Source organism: Solanum dulcamara, chromosome 3, assembly GCF_947179165.1.
Source record: "Solanum dulcamara chromosome 3, daSolDulc1.2, whole genome shotgun sequence".
Classification (NCBI taxonomy): Eukaryota; Viridiplantae; Streptophyta; class Magnoliopsida; order Solanales; family Solanaceae; genus Solanum; species Solanum dulcamara.
This window is the reverse complement of record NC_077239.1, coordinates 60,296,688-60,317,229: the sequence shown is the minus strand read 5'-3', so window position 1 is coordinate 60,317,229 and position 20,542 is coordinate 60,296,688. Positions and strand designations below refer to the sequence as shown.

The 20,542-nt window shown below is 35.6% G+C and overlaps 2 protein-coding genes and 1 long non-coding RNA gene across 3 annotated transcripts; 2 read left to right on the top strand and 1 right to left on the bottom strand.

Moving 5' to 3' along the window:
• Positions 1-4,026: 4,026 nt before the first annotated feature.
• Positions 4,027-6,080, top strand: LOC129882657 (uncharacterized). Its single transcript, XR_008765814.1, has 2 exons — positions 4,027-4,233; positions 5,069-6,080. It is a non-coding gene; the product is annotated as an uncharacterized LOC129882657 (long non-coding RNA).
• Positions 6,081-7,936: 1,856 nt separating this feature from the next.
• LOC129882655 (cytochrome b5) lies at positions 7,937-12,207 on the top strand. Its single transcript, XM_055957044.1, has 3 exons — positions 7,937-8,157; positions 11,109-11,175; positions 11,672-12,207. Exons 1-3 carry the CDS (start codon positions 8,080-8,082, stop codon positions 11,926-11,928), a joined length of 402 nt encoding a protein of 133 aa, XP_055813019.1. The 5' UTR covers positions 7,937-8,079; the 3' UTR covers positions 11,929-12,207.
• Positions 12,208-15,839: 3,632 nt separating this feature from the next.
• LOC129882654 (BTB/POZ domain-containing protein At5g48800-like) lies at positions 15,840-19,130 on the bottom strand. The gene is made up of 4 exons (XM_055957043.1): positions 18,716-19,130; positions 18,325-18,391; positions 16,970-18,142; positions 15,840-16,636 (listed from the first exon to the last, which is right to left on the bottom strand). Exons 1-4 carry the CDS (start codon positions 18,778-18,780, stop codon positions 16,118-16,120), a joined length of 1,824 nt encoding a protein of 607 aa, XP_055813018.1. The 5' UTR covers positions 18,781-19,130; the 3' UTR covers positions 15,840-16,117.
• Between the last annotated feature and the right edge of the window lie 1,412 nt (positions 19,131-20,542).

Below are 20,542 nucleotides of genomic sequence, written 5' to 3'. Positions count from 1 at the left end.
TACTGAAAATATTTTTAAAAGATTTTACATAGATAAAGCACATCCATTGAGTATTCCAATGGTTGTGAGATCTCTTCATATTCATAAATATCCATTTTGACCTCATGAAAATGATGAAGAGTTTGTTGGTGCTGAAATACCATATCTTAGTGCAATTGGTACATTAATGTATCTTGCCAACAATTCTAGATCAGACATAACTTTCTCTGTAAACTTGTTAGCAAGATTTAGTTTTTCTCCAACACGAAGACACTGTAATGAAATTAAGCGTATATTCAGATACCTTCGAGGGACCACTGATATGGGATTATTTTACTCAAATAAATCCACTTCACAATTGATTGGTTATGCAGATGCAGAATATTTGTCTAATCCCCATAAAGCTCGATCGCAGACATGCTACTTATTTACATGTGGTGGTACAGCTATATCATGGCGTTCAACAAAGCAAACTATGGCTGCCACTTCCTCAAATCATGCAGGGATGATAGTCATTCATGAAGCAAGTCGAGAATGTGTTTGGTTTAGATCAATAACTCAACACATTCAAGATCCATGTGATCTTTCTTTGAAAAGAGATGCTCCAACAATATTATATGAAGACAATGTTGCATGTATAGCTCAATTGAAAGAAGGATACATCAAAGGAGATAAAACCAACCATATTTCACCAAAATTCTTCTTTACTCATGATCTTCAAAAGAAAAGTGAAATAGATGTTCAACAAGTTCATTCAAGTGATAATTTAGCAGATATGTTCATCGAGGCATTGTCAACTTCAACCTTTAAAAAATTGAGATACAAGATTGGAATGCATCATCTTTGAGATATTAAATGTTGTCTTCATCAGGGGGAGTAAAATATGCGTTGTACTCTTTTTTGCTTAACCAAGATTTATTCCACTGGATTTTCCTGGTAAGGTTTTTAATGAGGCAGCAATCAAAGTGTATTATAAATAATTATGTACATATTTTTTCTTTGTACATGAACATCCAAGGGGGAGTGTTTCAAACAAATGGATGTCTATAGGACCCAGTGTTACTGTAGATCAATAGTACTTTCATTGTAGATCAATAGTACTTTCACTGTAGCTCTAGCATTTTTTCAACAAATTTGCCTATAAAAAGGCATTGTATTCTGCCATATGAAGGTACACACAGATAAGAATACTACTCTATGTTTCTCTTCCTTTGTCATTTTTCTCTCTTTATCTTCCTTTATTATACTTTTTTTCTTTTTTATCTATATATTATTATTATTATTATTATTTCATAATAAAAAAAAATTGTTTTGTTTTTTCTCAGACTTTGAGTCCCCACCTTGATGCTTGTGGGGATAACGTATAGGCTTAATTTGGTTTATGAACAAATTTGTGTGTAAATCTGATTTTTCTTTTAACATCTACTCATTTAAGACAAATAAATTTAGAATAGAGAAATGTTAATAACTACGTAATAATTTCAACAAATAACATATTCGTATAATTATATAAATGGGGTCAAGAAAAAATAGAGTTTATGAAAAATTTATCAGCTAACTATAACGACCCTTCCTATTATAGTAGGTAAGATAATCATCAAAGAAATTAGGTAAGAAAACTTTCAAATTCGAGAGTTGGAAATTTAAGGTTAGGCTAGGCTTGGAAGAAATCTAAGCAAAGTTCTTTTTAAGCTAAAATGTTAAGGAGTCCGTAGGACTTTTTAGAATTGAATTCGTGTGAATAGATATCTCCCAATATCAAACTTGACGTGAAGGGGTTGGTCTGAAAAGTCAAGTTTGAAGATGTGTTGCAAAATGGACAAAATTGAAAGAATTCTCGAGTTTATGTTCTGTATCAGCTATTATAGCGTGTGTGTATAAAGGTTGGCTCAGGGTATCTGTTTTAGCATGTTCTTCTTTTGGTTGATTTCTTATATTATGTGGTGGGTATCGAGTTAACCGATGATGCCTACTAGTACGTGTTGTTTGAACTAATACTACTCTTGTTATGCCACTTGACATAATCTTCTTGTAGGGTCAATGGTGTTTCATAAGTGAAGCAAAGATGATTCTCCAACAGCTTCTACTCTTTCTTTCTTGTGGTGGAAGTTGTGTCATTATTTTATTTCATACACTGTATCTCGTGGGGGTGTTAATTATTTTTGAAATTTAAATCTTGGTTTTGTTTTAAACTAAGTAATTGGTTATTGCATGATCTCACAGTATTATTTCTTAATTCTTTACTTTTCCGCATAATTTGATGGTTTGGGAATAGAGGATTCTCCTACTTAAGTGTTAGAATGGGTGCCCACACGGCCCGATGGATTGAGTCGTGATAGAGGTATAATGCATTGTGCTACATGAAAGTTTCTATTCACTCTTAGAGAAACTATCATCATAATTTATGTATAAATAGCCAAATGCCCCCTCAACCACTATTCAAATTTTTAACTGCACACTTTAATTTCACGGGAGTCCTATCACCCTCTCCCCTCGGACCGTTCAAAACTGAAATTATCACACCCCTTAAAACACTACAACCACATCTTTGCTGATAGGTGAGTTAACACGTGGAAATTTTCTTTAATTGTTTTAGTTCTTTTTTCTTTTAATTTATTGTTTTAAAAATCAATTGAGGGTCAAAACGTTAAAATTTATGGATCTGTTTTGAGTCTTCAAATTTGAGACTTGTTGATTGTATTATTGATTGCTAATTATTTGAAGCTGAAAACATTGAATTTGACTGCATTTATAGTTGCAATTTTTAGATTTTGAAGAGCACCTGAACTCCATGAAAATAGACGAGCTTTCATATGATTTTTTTTGGATCTACATTCTTGAATTGGGAGCAACTTTCATTGATGGTTTGAAAAGTTTTGTATGGCTGAAAACTGCAGATTATGATTAAAAACGTGAAGCACCAACTTGAAACCTCCATTAAAGTTAGTTCAAAAGCTTGAGTTTAAATTTTAACTTGCCACAACGAGCTTCATTTTGGTTGGGTAATATATTAAAATAATTGAAACATCAAGAGAATATTATATCTAAATTTTGGAGTGACTTAAAGAAGATTTAGGGTGGTTTGCATCAAATTTACAAAGCAACGATACGAAGAAGATGAAGACCGGGTGCTGCATTTTCAGATTTGCAGAAAAATGACAAGTTGTTAAAATTAGTTTAGAGTAATTTTCGTGGGTATGTTGGTATTGAATACAGGATCAAAAAAAATTTTAGTATTTAAAGTTTATTAAAAAAAATCAATTGGGTGTCATTGTATTAAGCTTATTAAAGCTTAAATTTGCTTTGGTTTGAAAGATTTTTGGTGCATAATTTTTTATTGTGGAGAGTGGTAAGTGAAAATGTTATCTACAATATGTGGTGTATTGCTTGACATAGTGATGGCGATAGTTTCAAAATGGTGAGTGATGATGAAATTTGGTGGCTGCCATGGATATTGTATTGAAGTTGCCGTGAAGAAGAGAAAAAATTAAAAGTGAGATGAAAAATAAGGAGAAAAGGAAATAAATAAATTTTTAAAGATTTGGTTTTGGTCACGTAAGCATTTAAGGAGGTAATAATTTCAATTTTAAATAGTTTAGAAAGGTGATAGACCTTGTGAAAATTGAGTGTGTAATTAAAAATTCGGTTATAGCTTGGGAGAACTTTTGACTTTTCTCATTATATTTTATTTATGTGATTGGAATATACACAAACCAAGTCAAAGAATGTTAGCATTTTTTTGTTGAAATAGTTCGTAAGACATACACCTACCTAGGGGTGGGCATAAAATATCGAAAATTAAATTACCGAATCGAATCGGCGATTTTGGTATTTCAGTATTTGGTATTTGGTAATTCGGTCGGTATTCGGTACCGAAATTTAATATTTTGATATTTCGATTTCAGTATTCGATATTTATAAGTATACCATTCGGTATTCGGTAAATACTGAATACCGAAATTAATCTGTTGGGCCGCCTAACCTAAAAGACTGCTTTTAAACATAAAGGGCTATAGGCCCAGTGCTAAAATTTAATTCCAACCCAATAATGTCTTTAACTTATCTAACCCTAAGTCCTAAAAAACTAACACTTAACTTAAGTTAAGACCTCATCAGTGTCATCACCTCAATACTTCACTAACTTCAGTTCTGAGTTCTCTGAGTTCTGCACTTCTGCTTCACGCCTTCACCGTCATCGGCCACCGCTTCACGCCGCCTTCACCTTCACCTTCACCTTCACCACTTCACTTGAAGGTAAGTTCTCTTTGCTTCTTCTCTTCCTCTTCCTCTTCCAGTCTTCCTTCTTCTCTTCCTCTTCCTCTTCCGGTCTTCCTTCTTCTCTTCTCCTCTTTTTTAATAGTCTTACCGAATGAATGATTTCTGCGAATTCTTGAAACTTTCTATTTTGAGTTCAATTCATTAAGAAGTTCCTAGATGCAAAATGCTCTTGACTCAAATGGATATTTGGTTGTTAGAAGGGTTGAGATCTGATTTTGGCTCACTCATCTATATCTCAACTTTCTTTTCCAAAATTATCACTTGCGGCTATCTTTTCTACTCTTTAGTGAAATAAACTGCACTTTTGTCTTGATTTCTGGGTTTTTGAGGATTTAGTATGAAGGAATACAGCAGATTAATTGGGATTTTTCTTGATCCTTCATTTGATTTGGGGGAAAAAGGGGGATGGAATTGTAAAGGAGTTGCATTTAGAACCGGACATGATATTTCTTGAATATTCAGATCATTGTTATAAGACAGTTTTTGGTGGGTGTTTTTGTCCCTTTTTGATCCCCTTTCTGTAAGTACCCTTCAGAACCCAAAAATGGACCCTTGATTGTTCTTGTTCAGAATATACTAATAACTACTAGTTTATGTGCTTAAATCTTGGAATTTAAGTCTTGAGTGTTCTTGTCATAGTTTCTGCATTTTCAAAAGTGGTTTGTGAATCTTTGTAGAATCCACTAACTTTCACTTTCAATGTTTGTCAGTAGTATGGTCAAGTGAATTTTCTCGTTATGGATGATTCTTGATAACTAATTTGAACTGTTATAAAACACTGTTGATAGTTTTGTCTTGCTTTTTCCTCTAGGTACATTCCTTAATTAGTTCCTACCAAACCAAGGTTACCTCTTATCCTTCGAAAATGTTCAGGCTAAAGAAGTCGCCCTTGCATCGGAGTTCTAGGAATTCAATGGTTATTCTACTTGCAGGCATATGAGAAGAAGACCACTCCAAAATGGCGTTATGATCTTGATCGAAAGAGGCATTTTGAACAGGTTAGTTGAGTTTGGAAGAGATTGTCATTTGTCTGCTTTTACCAAGGTTGCTCTCAGTTGCAAGGTGAAAATTGATGCATCTAATGTAGCATTATGATCTAAATTATAGATAAAAGTTATGTAGAAAGGTACAAGATCAAAGGAGGTAATCTCTCTTTTTGACTTTTTTGAAATTGGTCATGTTGCAAGGGAGGTAATCTCTTTTACCAGGTGCTATCCATGTTCTCCATTTTTTTTAGTCTGTATGCTATCCATTTTTTTTGAATCAACTTCTGAAAAGTGAGGACACCATATAAAGAAGTGGTACATTGATAGAAAAGCTTGGAGCCAAAATTGATTATAGCTTGGAGACAAGATATTGCATGAAATCTCAGTACCAAAATACTGAAAAGAGAGTTCTATAAGGCTACTTTTTAATACACATACTATTTTGTTCTGTTTTTCTATGATTTTTTAAGGGTTGCAGTGAGCACAGTTGATCCTTCATGTTGAGTTAATCATGCATGTGCTTCTGTGCTTGTGAAACATTTTCTGAAATTGTGTATACTGACTAGGAGACAAAGATACAGTGATGCTCTAATCAGTTCCAAGATCAGGTTGTGGTGTGTGACTTTTCCCTTTGTCAGCTCCTAAAGGATACAGTGATGCTTCTAAACAGTTTCTGGCTTTCTGCAATGTTAGGATTTTCATCACTGGGGTTATATGCGTCGTTGAAGTTGGGAGATTTTGAATAAGCCATAATGTACATATTTTTTATAATTAGTTTGAGACTCAGTTGTCTACTTGTATTTGATCCATTGTTTAGTTTGTTATTAAAATTCTTCACATCTCTTATTATTGTTATTGTGAATATGATATACTATCATATTCCGTGTGGACTTCGACTTCAATATGGTATTATCGAATACCGTATCGAACCGAAGTTTGATTTACCGATTATCGAATTACCGAACCAAAGTTTAAAAGTTTGGTATTTGGTATATACTTTGAATTACCGATTATCGAATTATCGAACTCAAATTTTAAAAATATCGAACGCCCAGCCCTACACCTACCCCAGTATTTCAAATTTTGATAACCACCAATGTCGTAAAACTTCTCCGGTCTAGGCCCAATAACCTTGCTTTTTAAAAAAAGACTTGCAAAAAAAACATCTATTGTTTTAAGAAAAAAATAATTAGTAAACTAGATATATAATGGGCAAATAATATAAATTACACTAGTTTAGGACTTAATTATGTGCCTTTTTGTGAGTTTTTAAAATCACCATTTATGTCAAATTTTGTTCACAGACACATGAGGCCAAAATTAAGTGTAATTTATTTCAAATACACTACATCCAAGTGGATTCGCTTGTATTTGACTCTCTCGATCACCTCTCTCCTCTATCGCTCGCCTCTCTCCCTATGTATCTTTATTTCAAAACATATCTAGTGTCCCAAATACATGTATCTAGTATGATTCACATGTATCTAGGATATGTAGACTCTCTCGCTCGCCTTCCTCCTTTCTCGCTCACCTCTTTTCTCTCTCGATCGCCTCTCTCCATATGTATCTATATTTCAGAGTGTATCCTATAGCAGAAATACATGTATCTGACTCGAAATTTGTGTATGAAATTATTAATTTGTGAGATAATATATAATTATTTCAAATTATAAGGAGAATTAGTAAATATGGTAGGACTATTTGTATAATTAAGTAGTTTTTCATGTATAATTGGTAGTTGGGCCAAAATTGGTCTAGTAATAATTTTATGTGGACTGACATAAGGTAATATTTTTTTTTTAACTTTACGTCTTAAATCTTTCAAAAAAGGGAAAATTACATGGTATGGCAAATTTTATATTATATTACGCGGTTTGAGTATAGTTTAAAATAATTATGGCTCGCAACCAACATATTTACTCGATATGGCAAATATCGCTGCCAGATATATATATATATATATATATATATATATATATATATATATATATATATATATATCAGTTACCATTATACAATTATTTTGATAAATATACATATATAATTCGACAGATATACATATACAATTCGCCTGTCTCCTCCCTCTTTCGATCTCGCTTGCCTCTCTCCTCCTCTCTCTCAATCTCGCTTGCCTGATATACAAATACATATGTATACCAGTTATATATATATAATTTTTTTGACAAATATACATATACAATTCGATAGATAAACACATACAATTCGCCTCTCACTCGCCTCTCTCCTCCATCTCTCGATCTCGATCTCGCTCGCCTCTCTCCTCCTCTCTCTCAATCTCGCTTGCCAGATATACCTATACATACGTATACTAGTGTTTGTATATTTTGATATACAAATAATTTGTGGGTATAGAGATTGTATAATTCGTTATAGTTTTTGTATAATTCGCTACAACATTTGTATAATGACAAAATTTATGTTTGTCATTACAAATAATTATGAAAACTATACCCATATAAAATAATTATGCTTAAAAGATTTGTCATATCTGAAAATTCCCCTTCAAAAACTTTTAAAGATTGAGGCTATTGGTTAACTCTTTCAACACAAGTAGGGAGTGAAATTGAAACTCGTTTTGCTTGTGGTTTTTTATTTGGAGACCTAACGCACCTCTCATATTTATTTGGTTTGGCATTGGATGGCCCATCTTTCTTAACTCACACCAACCCCACGTCCCATTTTTTAATTGTATCCCACAACCACCTTCCCACACTACTTGTTTCCTCCGAACAAGCCCTTTTTCTCTTCAAGCCTTTTTATCACAGGTCTTGAAGAGCCAAAATTTGATCCCTTTTTTTTTCTTGTTTGTTCATAAATGGCTAAGGTCTACACTTTGGCTGAGGTCTCCCAGCACAACAGCGCCAAGGATTGTTGGCTGATTATTAGTGGCAAGGTATAATTTCCTGATCTCTGATATTTCATTTGATTAAATTATCCTTTCATTGCCTAGATCTTACTCTTCATCAATTAATGAAACAATAAAAGGAAAAGATTCAATCTTGATCAGTTGTATGTGTTAAAGATTGAATTTTTATCAAAGTCTGTTTTTCTAGACCACCATGTTTTGATTGTCGTTTTGATTTCTTCTTCTTATGTGGAGGCAATGGGGTATGATACCATCCTGTTGTCTGATTGTTTTGTGGGTTGAGGGCTTTCCTGAATTGATGGGTAGTTTTCTTGATTCCCTCAATGTGAATAGCAACATATCTATGCCGAGAGCCCATTTGTACGTTTCTTTCTATCAGGAATTGCGTGGAGATAATCCAGTGACTTGAAAGTTTTACTCTTGGATTTTGAGACATCAATGAAAAATATTTGATTATCAAACATCACAACACTGAAGCTCTGACTTCCTCTTGGATAGCTTCTGAAACAGTTGGCAAAATTCTTTATTCACTACTGCTAGAATGCGAGATTGAGATTCTTCTCCTCCATTTTATTGAGGGGGTTGGGTGGGGGGGGGGCATTGTCTATGGTTTCTATTATCTGGTGAGTATTTGATGGGCACAATTGGTTGCTCGCAACTTAAATTTTATTATTGCAAAGTAAAGACCCGCTTCGGTCTTACAATTCTTACACTCGATATTTTTTACACTCATAATTTAGCAACTCTCTTTGTTTCTCTCTCTTATTTCTCACTTGATCACCCGTTGCTTGCTTCAACAACACTCTTTACTTGAGCACACATACATTGCAAAAGAACCACCTCTATACTTAGGTCGTGATGGAAGAATCTAGCTAAGGATATTTACTACTCTATTCTAGAATGTTCCTTCAACTACTTATTTCTAAAACTACCGCTTTCTAGAATATTTCTAGACTTTTCTCTCTAGAATACTCATTCTAGAGATATCTTCCTTCCTTTATTTAAAACTCTTTGACTATTCTAAATTCTTTATGAAATATCTTAGATACTAATTAAGTTGGTGATGAATTCTTAACACTCCACTCAACACCAACTTAATTTGTTTTTTTGTGTCCGTTGTGAGCTATTCCTGAAACTCTGCAAGCATCATGATGTCCATGCCCTTTGAGAATTTCAATCTCTATTGGGTTACTCCGGTCCTTACTCTTTGAAGCTTCTTCAAAGGTAGTAGTCTCTTTGATATTGACCACCTCAATTAACGTTGCATCTATATATTTGTCGTTTGGGCGTTTCGATCATGTGTAACTTCTTAGCTGAGGTTGCAGAACTTCTTGGAGTCCTTGCAACTCTCCTGGGGTTTCATGTACTCTAGTTTGCTATGGGCTCGTAATTTCTCCTTTTAAAGTTATCTCCTTTGTATGTGATTTGTGTTTTTCACATACCTCTTGTTCTGATTCTGCCTTACTCCCTTGTCCTTCTTCTTCAAGTTTATGTTGTAGCTCTTGCTCCAATTCTCTTGAATCTGGTAGGAGATTTCGTTGGACCACCATGTTGGTGCTTCATCAAATGCAACATAAGTTGTTTCAGCTGGCATGACATAGATTGACTCTAAGCTTCTTCCATCGGTGATTGGTATGCTTACCTTCAAATTTTGGTATACCTTTACGTCATTTGGCCCATGGAAGACATAGTTTCCTTAATTTGTTAATTGCCACACAAATAATAAATTCTTCTTCATACATGGGACATGGTAGACATTTTGAAGTTCCACTTATCTCAAGCTGTGACAAGGCACAAACACCATCTTGCCAATATGAGTTATTGACATTTAATAAAATGGAAATAAGTATAATGGAAATAAAATCGGATTCCAGTCGATGAATCTTGCAATGAGATATGCCCTACAATAAACCAATAAACAAAGCAAACTAGGCGGTTCGACCAAAATGAATTCTTGTTTTGACTAAATAGTTATGGATGACTTGACAATTCCAATTCGAATCGACCAATTGAATCCGGTATATTTTCCACGTTCATAGGAGTGCGTTTATGTTTCTGCTTTACGAATATGATTTTTTTTGGGCATTTCTAATAATATCCATCCTTGTTCCTATTTTGGCATTTTTCATTTCCGGAGTGTTAGCCCCGATTAGCAAAGGGCCGGAGAAACGAATTATTTGCGGTCATCACTACTCGATCATCTTTAAATTGACTAATGTTGATAAGCTTTTTCTCATCACCGGTCATGTGATTGGAGCATCCTGAATCAACGATCCTATCATGTTCATAATCGACCAGTTTCTCACTTACAATTGAATTGTAAGTACAAGGTCATCTTCTTCATTAGAGTGAGAGGTGACAAGCTCTTCCTCTTGATTGCTTTCTTCAACTGCATAAGAGGTCTCGAAATCCCAAGTTTCTTCTTCATCTTGCTTGTTTTGAGTTGAAGTAGCTACGTTACCTTCAGCTTTCTTGTACCAAAAGTCTCTAGCGTAGTGTCCTTTCTTTCCACAATTATTGCACTTCTCCATTTTCCGTTTGTTGAAACCTTGGTTCATCTGCTTGTTATGTCTGCTATAATATTGATTCTTGTTATTGTCTCCCCCTGGATGTGAGCTTCTCTCTTTGTTCCTTTTTTGATAGCCTTGCCGTTTTCTGAAGAGCGCCTTATCTTCATCTTTTATAGAGAGACTTGATAATGGCTTCTCCAAATCTTCTTCATTTGCCAACATATTTTCCAACTTAGATAAAGTTGGTTATGTGGCCCATCCTTGTATGGCCATAATTATGTTTTTATACTCTGGTCTTAGAATATACTTTTTTGTTGATAATTAGTTTTAGTGGAACAACAAAGTGGTGCATTACTTTGAGTAGTTGGCATCAATTGCACCTTGTATTCCATGTTACCTCACTTTTAATAATCCTTTTTCCCCCTGTTTCTTCTATTTCTTCAAAAAATTCTGTTTACTATTTTACAGGTATATGATGTGACAAAATTCTTGGATGACCACCCTGGAGGTGATGAGGTTCTGATATCTGCAACTGGTAATATATTTTGACATATTCTTTCCTGCAACTAGAACTTTGGTGCTTTTGGCTTCCAGGGAATGAAAAGGGAAGTTACTTTTTTCTGTACTTGGTTAGCCGGATAACTGAGGGATAAGTAGGGAAATACTTTCCTCCAAATTAAGTCGAGCAAAAAGGTGTAGGAAACTTGAGAAAAAACCTTTTTTTATAATCTTTCCTTTCTTTTATTCTTTAGCATGCAAGAAATGACTTCATTTTCCTTAATTTTACCGTAAATTTATCAGAAAGTACATTCTTTTGGAGCTTTCTTAAATGAAGCTTTACTGATTTGATGTTGGAGTAATTTCTCAAATCTTAAATGTTGTGATCTATACGGTAATAAAATTAGAGTTGTAAAGACAAATATCAATCACTTCTATATTTTGCCATCTTGCCAAGTATTAGACAAACTTGATACAAAAAACTATAGTCCTTTACAATACAGTAGTGAGAAAGTTCCTGATTATTTGTGCAGGAAAGGATGCGACTGATGATTTTGAGGATGTTGGCCACAGCAGCAGTGCTCGAGCGATGTTGGATGAATACTATGTAGGTGATATTGATTCAGCAACCATCCCCTCCAAGACCAAGTATACTCCTCCCAAGCAGCCTCATTACAACCAGGATAAAACATCAGAGTTCGTTATCAAGCTCCTCCAGTTCTTAGTTCCCCTGATTATTTTGGGCGTGGCTTTTGGCATCCGCTTCTATACCAAACAGTCACCAGCTTGAAGATGGAGTTCGTGGGGAATCCATAGTAAGTGTCAAAATGAAAAGCCGAAAAGGTTGGGGGTGGGGGAGGCTCTTTGTCATCTGAGCAAGTCTTCGTCAAATTATGGGGACTGTAAGAAATTCTCTGTTTAGTGATGAACCCTTTCTCAGACTTCATATGGTCTTCTTTTTAATGGTACTTTTAAGATTTTATGTTTCTGCAGTTGATAGTCTCTGCAAATTGAATTCCCTGTTTGGGTGTTGATTTATTAGGATATTTCCATTTCCTTGGCATGCCTACATTTTGAAACGTGCAAAAAGCGTGGCTATTGTGTTAAATTTTCACAAAATCCTCCAGAATGCATGTTAACATTACAACAACATATTCAGTTTAGTTCCACAGAGTGGGTCTGATTAGGTAGAGAGTCTGTTTCTGATAGACACATGTTAACATTATCCCCCCCTCCCCCCCCCCCCCCAAAAAAAAAAAAAAAAAAGAGGATGGGAAAGCAAAGAAGATGTGGTCTGTGATCTCTTCAAACTTTGGAGTTAAGACTCATGCTCAAGTAGTACTAATGTTTTCAAAGAGAGCCAAACAAGAGATAAAATAAAGATATCAAAATAAAGATATGAAAACAATAAACCCCGAAAAGGCACACAATGGGTGTAAGTGTTTTGAGAGTCAACAAAAAAAGATTTCGGATCAATGACTATTGTTTTAACAGTGCTTCATTGGTCCATTTAGTGGATCCAAAAACAAAATCATACCCTATATTGAGCAGTTGCGATGGGGAGAAAGATAACAATATGACATGCTATTACGTTGGGCGTGTTTCTATTTGATCTTAGAAAAAGAAAAGGCGGAATGACCTCGAAGACTTTATACTTGACTTTATTTGTCAGTTGAACCCTTCTATTAGCAGTTTACCAACTGAACCCTTAAACCCATTAGAGCACAACATTTCAAATATTTTTCTCATCCGATCATTGTGCGTGTAATACACTAGACTCCACGTGGCATTCCACGTCGTTTTTTAATGATACATAAGAAATTACATTTTAAAAAATAAAAAAATAAAATAGGCCACTTTTACAATTTCTAAAATATTCAAATAGTCATTTTCTTCATATTACTCACAAATTGAACATCAAATTATGCCAAATAGGTGAAGTTCTTCCCATTTGACTTGAAAATTCAACTACAAGTTTACCAACACAAATCCAATGAGCATCAATCACATTTTTAAATTAATTTCACAAATTTACAAGACCCATTTATTGTTCTTTAATCTTTTTCAAATTCATCCATGGAATTTAAAATTTTTCAATATCCATCATCACCCTTCGTGTTAATCTATACACACACCTCTTCTTTGAAACTAACTAACACAAAAATGGTACCAATATTTTTAAAATCTAAAAAACTAAAAATTAGAGAGGGAAGAGGGTGGCCAACGAAGGGGCTATGGGATGGGATGTTGAATTGTAGCAAAAGAGTTGAGGAAGAAGAAAAAGATGAGGAGGAGAATGGGTGTGATGGATAAATTCGAAGAAGAAAAGGGCTAGAGGAGAAGAATTTTGGGGATTGGATGCGGAGGAGGCTAAGTTGAAGAAGAAGAAAGTTGGGCGTGGGGGTGATGGTGGGGGTGGTTGAAGATGATGTTTTTTTTTAAAAAAAATTAAAATTAATTATTATTTTTAAAAATAATTTTAATGTAAAATTATGTATGTACTCGCTTTAAAACGCGTGCTTTCATGTGTTTATCCAACTCAGCACCACATAAGTCGGTCAATGGTCAGAGGGGTTTAAAATGTTGTGTTCTAATGGGTTTAAGGGTTCAGTTGGCAAATTGCTAAGTAGAAGGGTTCAACTGACAAACGGAGCCAAGTACAGGGGTCTCCAAGGTCTTTCCACCGTCACAAAACATAAAAAACAACTTGCTATTTAACTGCCAATAACTACCAAACTTATTTCTTTCAATTGAGACATTCTTGAACAATTGAGAGTTTGAATATCACGTATGGCTATGGATACTGCAAACAGGCTTGGACCTTTCGAGTTTTAATAGATACAATTCCTCTTTAACGCAGGAAGGAGTGTTACCTCTTGGACTGAACCAAGTCTACCTTATTCTCTGTCTTGGTATTATATCAGTTTAACTGACCACGAGTTCATGCTTTGTTGTTTTACACATTGTTGTAAAAAAATGAAATATGTAACTTTTCTTTTTCCCTCCCCCCCCCCCCCCCCCCTTTTTTTTTGAAACATTTTGCTCACTAAGTCTGACACGTAGCAGAAGGTTAAATCAGAGTTTATTTCAGAAGTTTTCTAAAAGAAGATAAAAGAGTGTTTGTTTTCAAGAAAAGAAAAGGAGGAGATGTTTACCAAGTACTGGATCTTAGATACCACCAAAATGAGTCATTCTGAGATCATATTATCCAATTACAAGTATCTATTCTGTACTATTGATCAACAAGGCCACCACTTTTTCCTATGTCCAATTCTTGTGTTCCCCTCCACCTTTTTGTCAGGTTTTGAACATTTGCAGATTATAAGGATGCTAATTTGGGTAATCAAGTTCCCTCCCCTTTGGTTATTTTTTGCATAAGCTAATTATCAGAAAGTCCAAAAGTAAACTGTCAAAATGGGTATATCAACAAGAGAGGAAGGTTTGCTAAAGTTAGTACATCCTGGTAGGCGTGTTGAGACTCACACAGAGCCTGTTATTGCTGCACAAGTACTCAAGAAATACCCGAGATACTGCATTGCCCGTCCTGATGTTTTCAAATTTCCCTGGATAGTTGTTCGTCCTGAAGCAGTTCTGCTTCCAGGCAAAGTGTTCTACATAGTTCCTAAGAAGACAATTTATGATCTTTTGAAGGCCAAAAGGCAACAGAATCAACATATGCCGCTAGCAATCCCCACACTCAACAGTTATGATTCCCACGATTTTACTTCTTTAAGTACTAGTCAAACCTCACTTCTCAGGGAAAACCAATTCCTCAAGAATCATGATAATCGTCCTCTTAATGTTCAGAACTCAAATCTCAAGGAAAAGCAGTTTCAGGAGAATAATGTAAAGCTTACTCTCTCTGATTGGAGTTCATCGTTCGAGGGAATTAAGTCCATGAATAATCCTAGAAAGCATCACTTTCCTCATCGAAACTCGCCCCCCAAGTCAACAGCAGGAATGACTCCAAAGCACCTTAGACGTGGTAAGCACCCCAGCAGGCTTAAGAATTCTCCTTGGTATGTTGCAAGTTATGAGGACAACGATTTTAAAGAGAATAGAAATGGACCTGATAACTTCTCTCAGCAGTCTATTGATGACTCATCCTTTGACAATACATTTATGCACTCTAAAAGATATTACTACAGCAGAAGTAGCTATTCTCCAGCATCGCAAATTGTCAACCACCATTGTCAGTATACAATATGTTCCAACCAAGTTGAGCTGAAATCTTGTTTGAGAAAGCAGGATAGTGAACGAGGGCAGCTCAAGCTAAGGGTGACTTTTGGCATGCCAATTGTTACTAAAAAATGAAAGAGTTATTTCCAAGTTAATTTGATGAACTGGATATTACCATTGAGATTCTAAGAATATCTCTGAACAAGTATTTTGAAGAAAGGAACAAAAAGTAAGAAAATTATGAAACAATTTGCCTAAAGAGGGAGAAAAATATGATTCAGATGAAAGGTAGTTGTCAGCAAGGGACATGTTTTTGTTTATCTTTAGAGAGAGGAAAAGAGTAAAATGAACCACATGGAAAGCCTGATAGCGATACATCTAGAAAATGAATAAACTTTCATGCATTTAGTCCATTTATTTGGAGACATGAAAATGAATTGCTGATAGTGAGAAAAGCAAGAAAACCAAAAGAGTAGAAAGATGATCAAAATAAAACAAGTGTATTAGTCATATGGCTTGTGGTGTTGGTTTTTCGTGTAAGTGTTATATTTTTCCAATTTCTGTAGATGAGATATATCAATGTGTATAACTTAAACATCCTTCTGGAGATCAGATTTATCGGAACTCAAAATTTACGTTACTTGAATGAAAAAGGAAAATCTCACTTGCTAAAGCATATCTCTAAAGCTCATATACAAGATCTGGGGACAGAAAATAGAGAACATAGATTACAAGCACTATTTGCACTAGGAGCAACCAAAACCTATCCAAGTAACTTTATGTAACAGGAAGTTTGCCTGTCACGTTCTTTCAGTTAGCTTAGAATCAGTAACTTGTGACCTCTTTGAGGGAGAACTAGACTCCCTGGAGGAACTGTGTCCAAAGATGTTCAACTTCCCAATCTTTTTCGTGAAGGAACTCATGAATCTACGCGAGTTAGATTTTTCCATATTTTTCTTCATACAAACATGATCTTTCTCCAGGTCATTCAATCTCATCCTCATTCGTGCTAGTTCAAGTTTTAGTTCCCTATTTTCTCGTCTTAGAGAAGCATAATTATCCCTCGGAGACATAGCTGCACTTACAGCACCACTATTGATCCTCCAGGATTGGTGCATTGGCTTGTGATCATCATCAGGATAAGAACAAAATAAGGCATTTCTAAGCCTCATTTGCTCAAAGTAAAGAACCTGTACAATTGATTGGAGTGGGAGGCGTTCATTTTGTGCAGCGTGTGCTCCAGATTCTTGGGAGAGTTTCTGAAAATCAATCAGCTTGCATAGTCTCCTCCTGTCTGGATCTGATAAGGCCTGATGAGCCTGGAATTTCCAGGGATGAACATCGATAATTAGTCTAAAGTAATAACTTATGGAACTGCCTAAGGAAGCTCTACGACTCGGTTAGTAATATGACCTTAGTTAAAGGAAACATCATGAACTATGTGTAAAGTACTTAATCCTCTTCATAAAAAGGTGTGTATTCATTTTAAGTCATTAGCAAACAGATTAGTAAGAAAAAAAAATACCATATTGTAATTTGGAACCATATTCATTTAAGTCATTATAAACAGGTATGCCATAAAATTTTAAAACTTATACTGAAACCAATAAAGTTTTCTCAGAAGCACATTTCAAGCAATTGGTTGTACATACTTTGAGATAGACATCGATTGCTCGATAAAGTCCATCATGGATGGTACGAGCATGTGCTGGTAAGCTTTCAGTAATTGCTATGAACTTGTTCATCTTTAGATTTGCATCAGGGGCAATTTCAGCTAGGTAATTGTCCACCAGTTTAGCAACTTTGAATAATGCAGTTTGGGATGGCGAAGTAGGGCTATCAGACTCAAACACTGAGACATCATCCATATCTTCATCACTATCATCCTGTTGAGAAAAACTAACCAAGATCCTATGCACTGTGTCAACATCAAATAATGTGTCACCAGCATTATGAAAAGAAGGAATGAGAAGATCATCAAGAGTAGCTATGTCTAATTGAGATCCTATCCGCCTCTCAAGATCAAGTCTAGAAGCAACAGTGCAATCAAGCATCACAGCACTTCTCAGCAGCCCAAAAAGAAAGGTTATGGGAACAACCAATTTCTCAATAGGCATAAGGCTAACAATTGTCTCGACCACAACCTTTTCATGGTCATTTGAACCTGAAACCACATCAACTTTGGGTTGGCTTGACTGATTCCAGGAAGTGGATTTCTTTGTCAACTCCTTCTGTGCATAGTTAACTAGTGAAGCTGCAATACTTTCAGGCCTGACACCACGACACTTCATTGCTGTTATGACTCGTTGGTACAAGTCAATACGAAGAACTGACAAATCCTCTATCCACCAGTCTCCTTCACACTTGGCTTGGCGGTTCATATGGAGTCTACCAGAACTACTATATTCCAAGCGCGAGAAACTTGAAGCAATTTGCTCCACACAAGTTTTAGAGGCTATAGCATCAATGCATCGGGTAACTATTTTCAGCTCATCAGCCAAAGGGAGTAGGTTTTCGCATTGTTTAAGGACTTCAACACACATTTCAAGATTCTTGCTTACAACAACCTCGAGATACTCTTCAGCTCGGGAGCCAAGATTATTTTTCGAATACTCCTCAGTCATCTCAAGATAATCAGATACACAACAAAGCTGAGCAACATTTGCTGCTGTAATCTCAAAGTTAACACCATAGCAAAATTTGGCTGCTAGCTCAAATGATTCAGCTCCACCTGGTAGGCTAAGTAGTTCAATCATCGATATATCAGAATCCATGTGCCCTGCTACAAGCTTCCGAATTCTCCCACTCCTCGATACAAGAGGAAACTGCATCAAATGTTTCTATGTTAGGAGCTTTGTTTAGTCATGAAAAGGAACAATATGAATCACCTCCCCCACAAAAAAAAAGTCCTTCCTACCTTATTTTTCATTATCCCACAAAATCTTTCGACTACAAACTAGAGTCACAAAGGAACAGTGGCTACTAAAGAGAAAAGAGAATTAATTACCTTATGCAATGAAAATGTGCCACCATCTACTACTATCATTATATCACTGGGAACGTCTCGAAACACCCTACACAAGATCAAATGGCTGATTAGCAATACGACTAACATGATGTTATTCAAGCGAATTCACTTATGGTTATATATTAGGTACGGATGCTTGCAAGTATCGAAAATAACATTTCTACCTCTTTGAGATAGTGGTAAGGTATGCGTAAACACTACCCTCGCCAGACCTCACTACTCAGAGGGATTTCACTGGGTATGCTGTATGCTTGCAAGTATGTAATCAAGTTTTTCGCTAATTTTAGTGTTATTTTGAAGGATCCACAAGATATAAAGCACAAAAATCAAAAGGCAAATAAGAAAATCTAAGGTACTATTAAACACAAACCATTCATTATATCGCTGGTGCCGCGAACACTTGGCCAGAGGCAGCTGGGAGTGATGTTTGTCCATGGAGATTAGTGAACAAAAAAGGCAGAGAAAAAACTGCAAATTTTGAGAAAGAGAAGAGAAGAAGGTGAAATTTGTTAAAGAAGGCAAGTAATGAGCAAGGGGGACAAAACCACAGTGGAAAATATTGGTGTTGGTCTACTTCTTTGGCCATTTTTGCATCAAACTATTTGTGCTCAAATCATAGATTAAAACACTTGCCCAAACCAATGGGCCTCTCTTGTGGGTCATGTCCTTTATAATACCAATAATTAAAAAAAAAAAAAAGCACCCCATATTAACTCTGTCAATTTATATATTCTTATTGCTGTTGAATCAAGTTATATAAATTTTGAGTAGCAGAAAAAGGGAAGAATAAGTTTATCGATTTTGTTTCAGTAGAAAGGAGAGTGAAGAAAACAGGGGAAATAAATAAAGCGGGAAGAAAAAGGTCGTTATTCTGTTTTGACATATTTTACTCTGTCCCTTAACTTTTTTTTATCTTTGCCGCTTTCTCCTTTTGGCACAATTCTTTTTATAAAAAAAAACATTAAATGATTTTTTTACTACTGTAATGATCTGTTCTCTTGTTATTCGAAAGACACCTCATTGTGAGACCTCAGAAATTATTAAAATACACTGTCGAATTAATTTGGGGTGACACGATGAAATTTTTGGAATTGGAAATTATAGGGGCTGACGTCACCTCGCCATAGTGGCGGTCGGATCGCTATAGCGGGGTTGACGGAGCCAGAACCTAAAAAACACGAATTTTATAAGTTTACTCCTCCTTTTCAGTTGAAAAAGGGACAAGAGTTACTCCAAAAACCTTCCTAAGCCGCTCCAAGTTTGGAAACAATGGAGAGGAAAAATTCTTGTGCAAAGGGGGGTGGGGTGGGGTGGGGGGGAACCCATGGATTTCAGGCCTACTTTCGGCAGAATTCACCTTCACGGAGTCAGAAGTTGGAGTTCAGACTTCTGCACAATTGCTTGGTGTCTAGGTAGGCTAGGCTTAACTGAGTAGTTAGACCTATCTTTAAATACATAATATGTTGTAGATTGACAGGAGATTTCATACTTAGACCTTCGGGCCCGCATGGATAGAAACCTGTTGGTTATTACTGTTTAGGGCGGGAAATTACTATATATATATATATGCGTGTGCGCATGTTGACTATTCCATATGTAGTGTTTGTATAATACACGTTCAGGAAATAAGGCATGAATGTGAAATGATATCTTGTTGTCAATCTCATGTAATGAACTTTGTCTTAATTGATTGTGGCTTTGCAAGTGTGGATATATCTATTGTGATTATGATTATGCGATATCCGTGATTCGTCGGTTGGCTCGGGTACCACGCCTGGTACAGATTATCAGTTGGCTTGGATACCACACCTAGTATGGGATATCTATTGGTTGGCTCGGGTACGACCCCTGGTACAAGTTCTATTGACTGGATAGGGTACCACGCCTGGTACAAGTTACTATATGGTTGGCTCGGGTACAACACCTAGTACATGTTTGGTTGTGCTTCTGTGTGTTGGTTCCTTGAGTGAACCGCATTTTATTTCTTGTGATGTAATGATTACATGTTGGTACATTAGTGGTCGGGTCATTGTGTTTAAATGCGAGGTGGTTTTTGAGTGGACCAAATTTGAATGTTAAACACTGTAGAAGATGTCTTAGAAATCCTTGAGTAGTCCGATTTGCTTGAAAGGTAAGTTGAAATCGAATATGGATTATTGTGATGGTTTAAACATGTCTCATGTGGTTGTTAGGTCAG

Excerpts from the sequence above, each read along its gene's own strand:
- LOC129882655 (XM_055957044.1), top strand. The coding sequence starts at position 8,080 with ATGGCTAAGGTCTACACTTTGGCTGAGGTCTCCCAGCACAACAGCGCC. Across the intron at positions 8,158-11,108 it reads GGCTGATTATTAGTGGCAAG|GTATATGATGTGACAAAATT; the intron begins GTATAATTTCCT and ends ACTATTTTACAG. Across the intron at positions 11,176-11,671 it reads GGTTCTGATATCTGCAACTG|GAAAGGATGCGACTGATGAT; the intron begins GTAATATATTTT and ends TTATTTGTGCAG.
- LOC129882654 (XM_055957043.1), bottom strand. The coding sequence starts at position 18,780 with ATGGACAAACATCACTCCCAGCTGCCTCTGGCCAAGTGTTCGCGGCAC. Across the intron at positions 18,392-18,715 it reads CACCAGCGATATAATGAATG|GGTGTTTCGAGACGTTCCCA; the intron begins GTTTGTGTTTAA and ends GATCTTGTGTAG. Across the intron at positions 16,637-16,969 it reads CAATCGATGTCTATCTCAAA|GCTCATCAGGCCTTATCAGA; the intron begins GTATGTACAACC and ends TGGAAATTCCAG.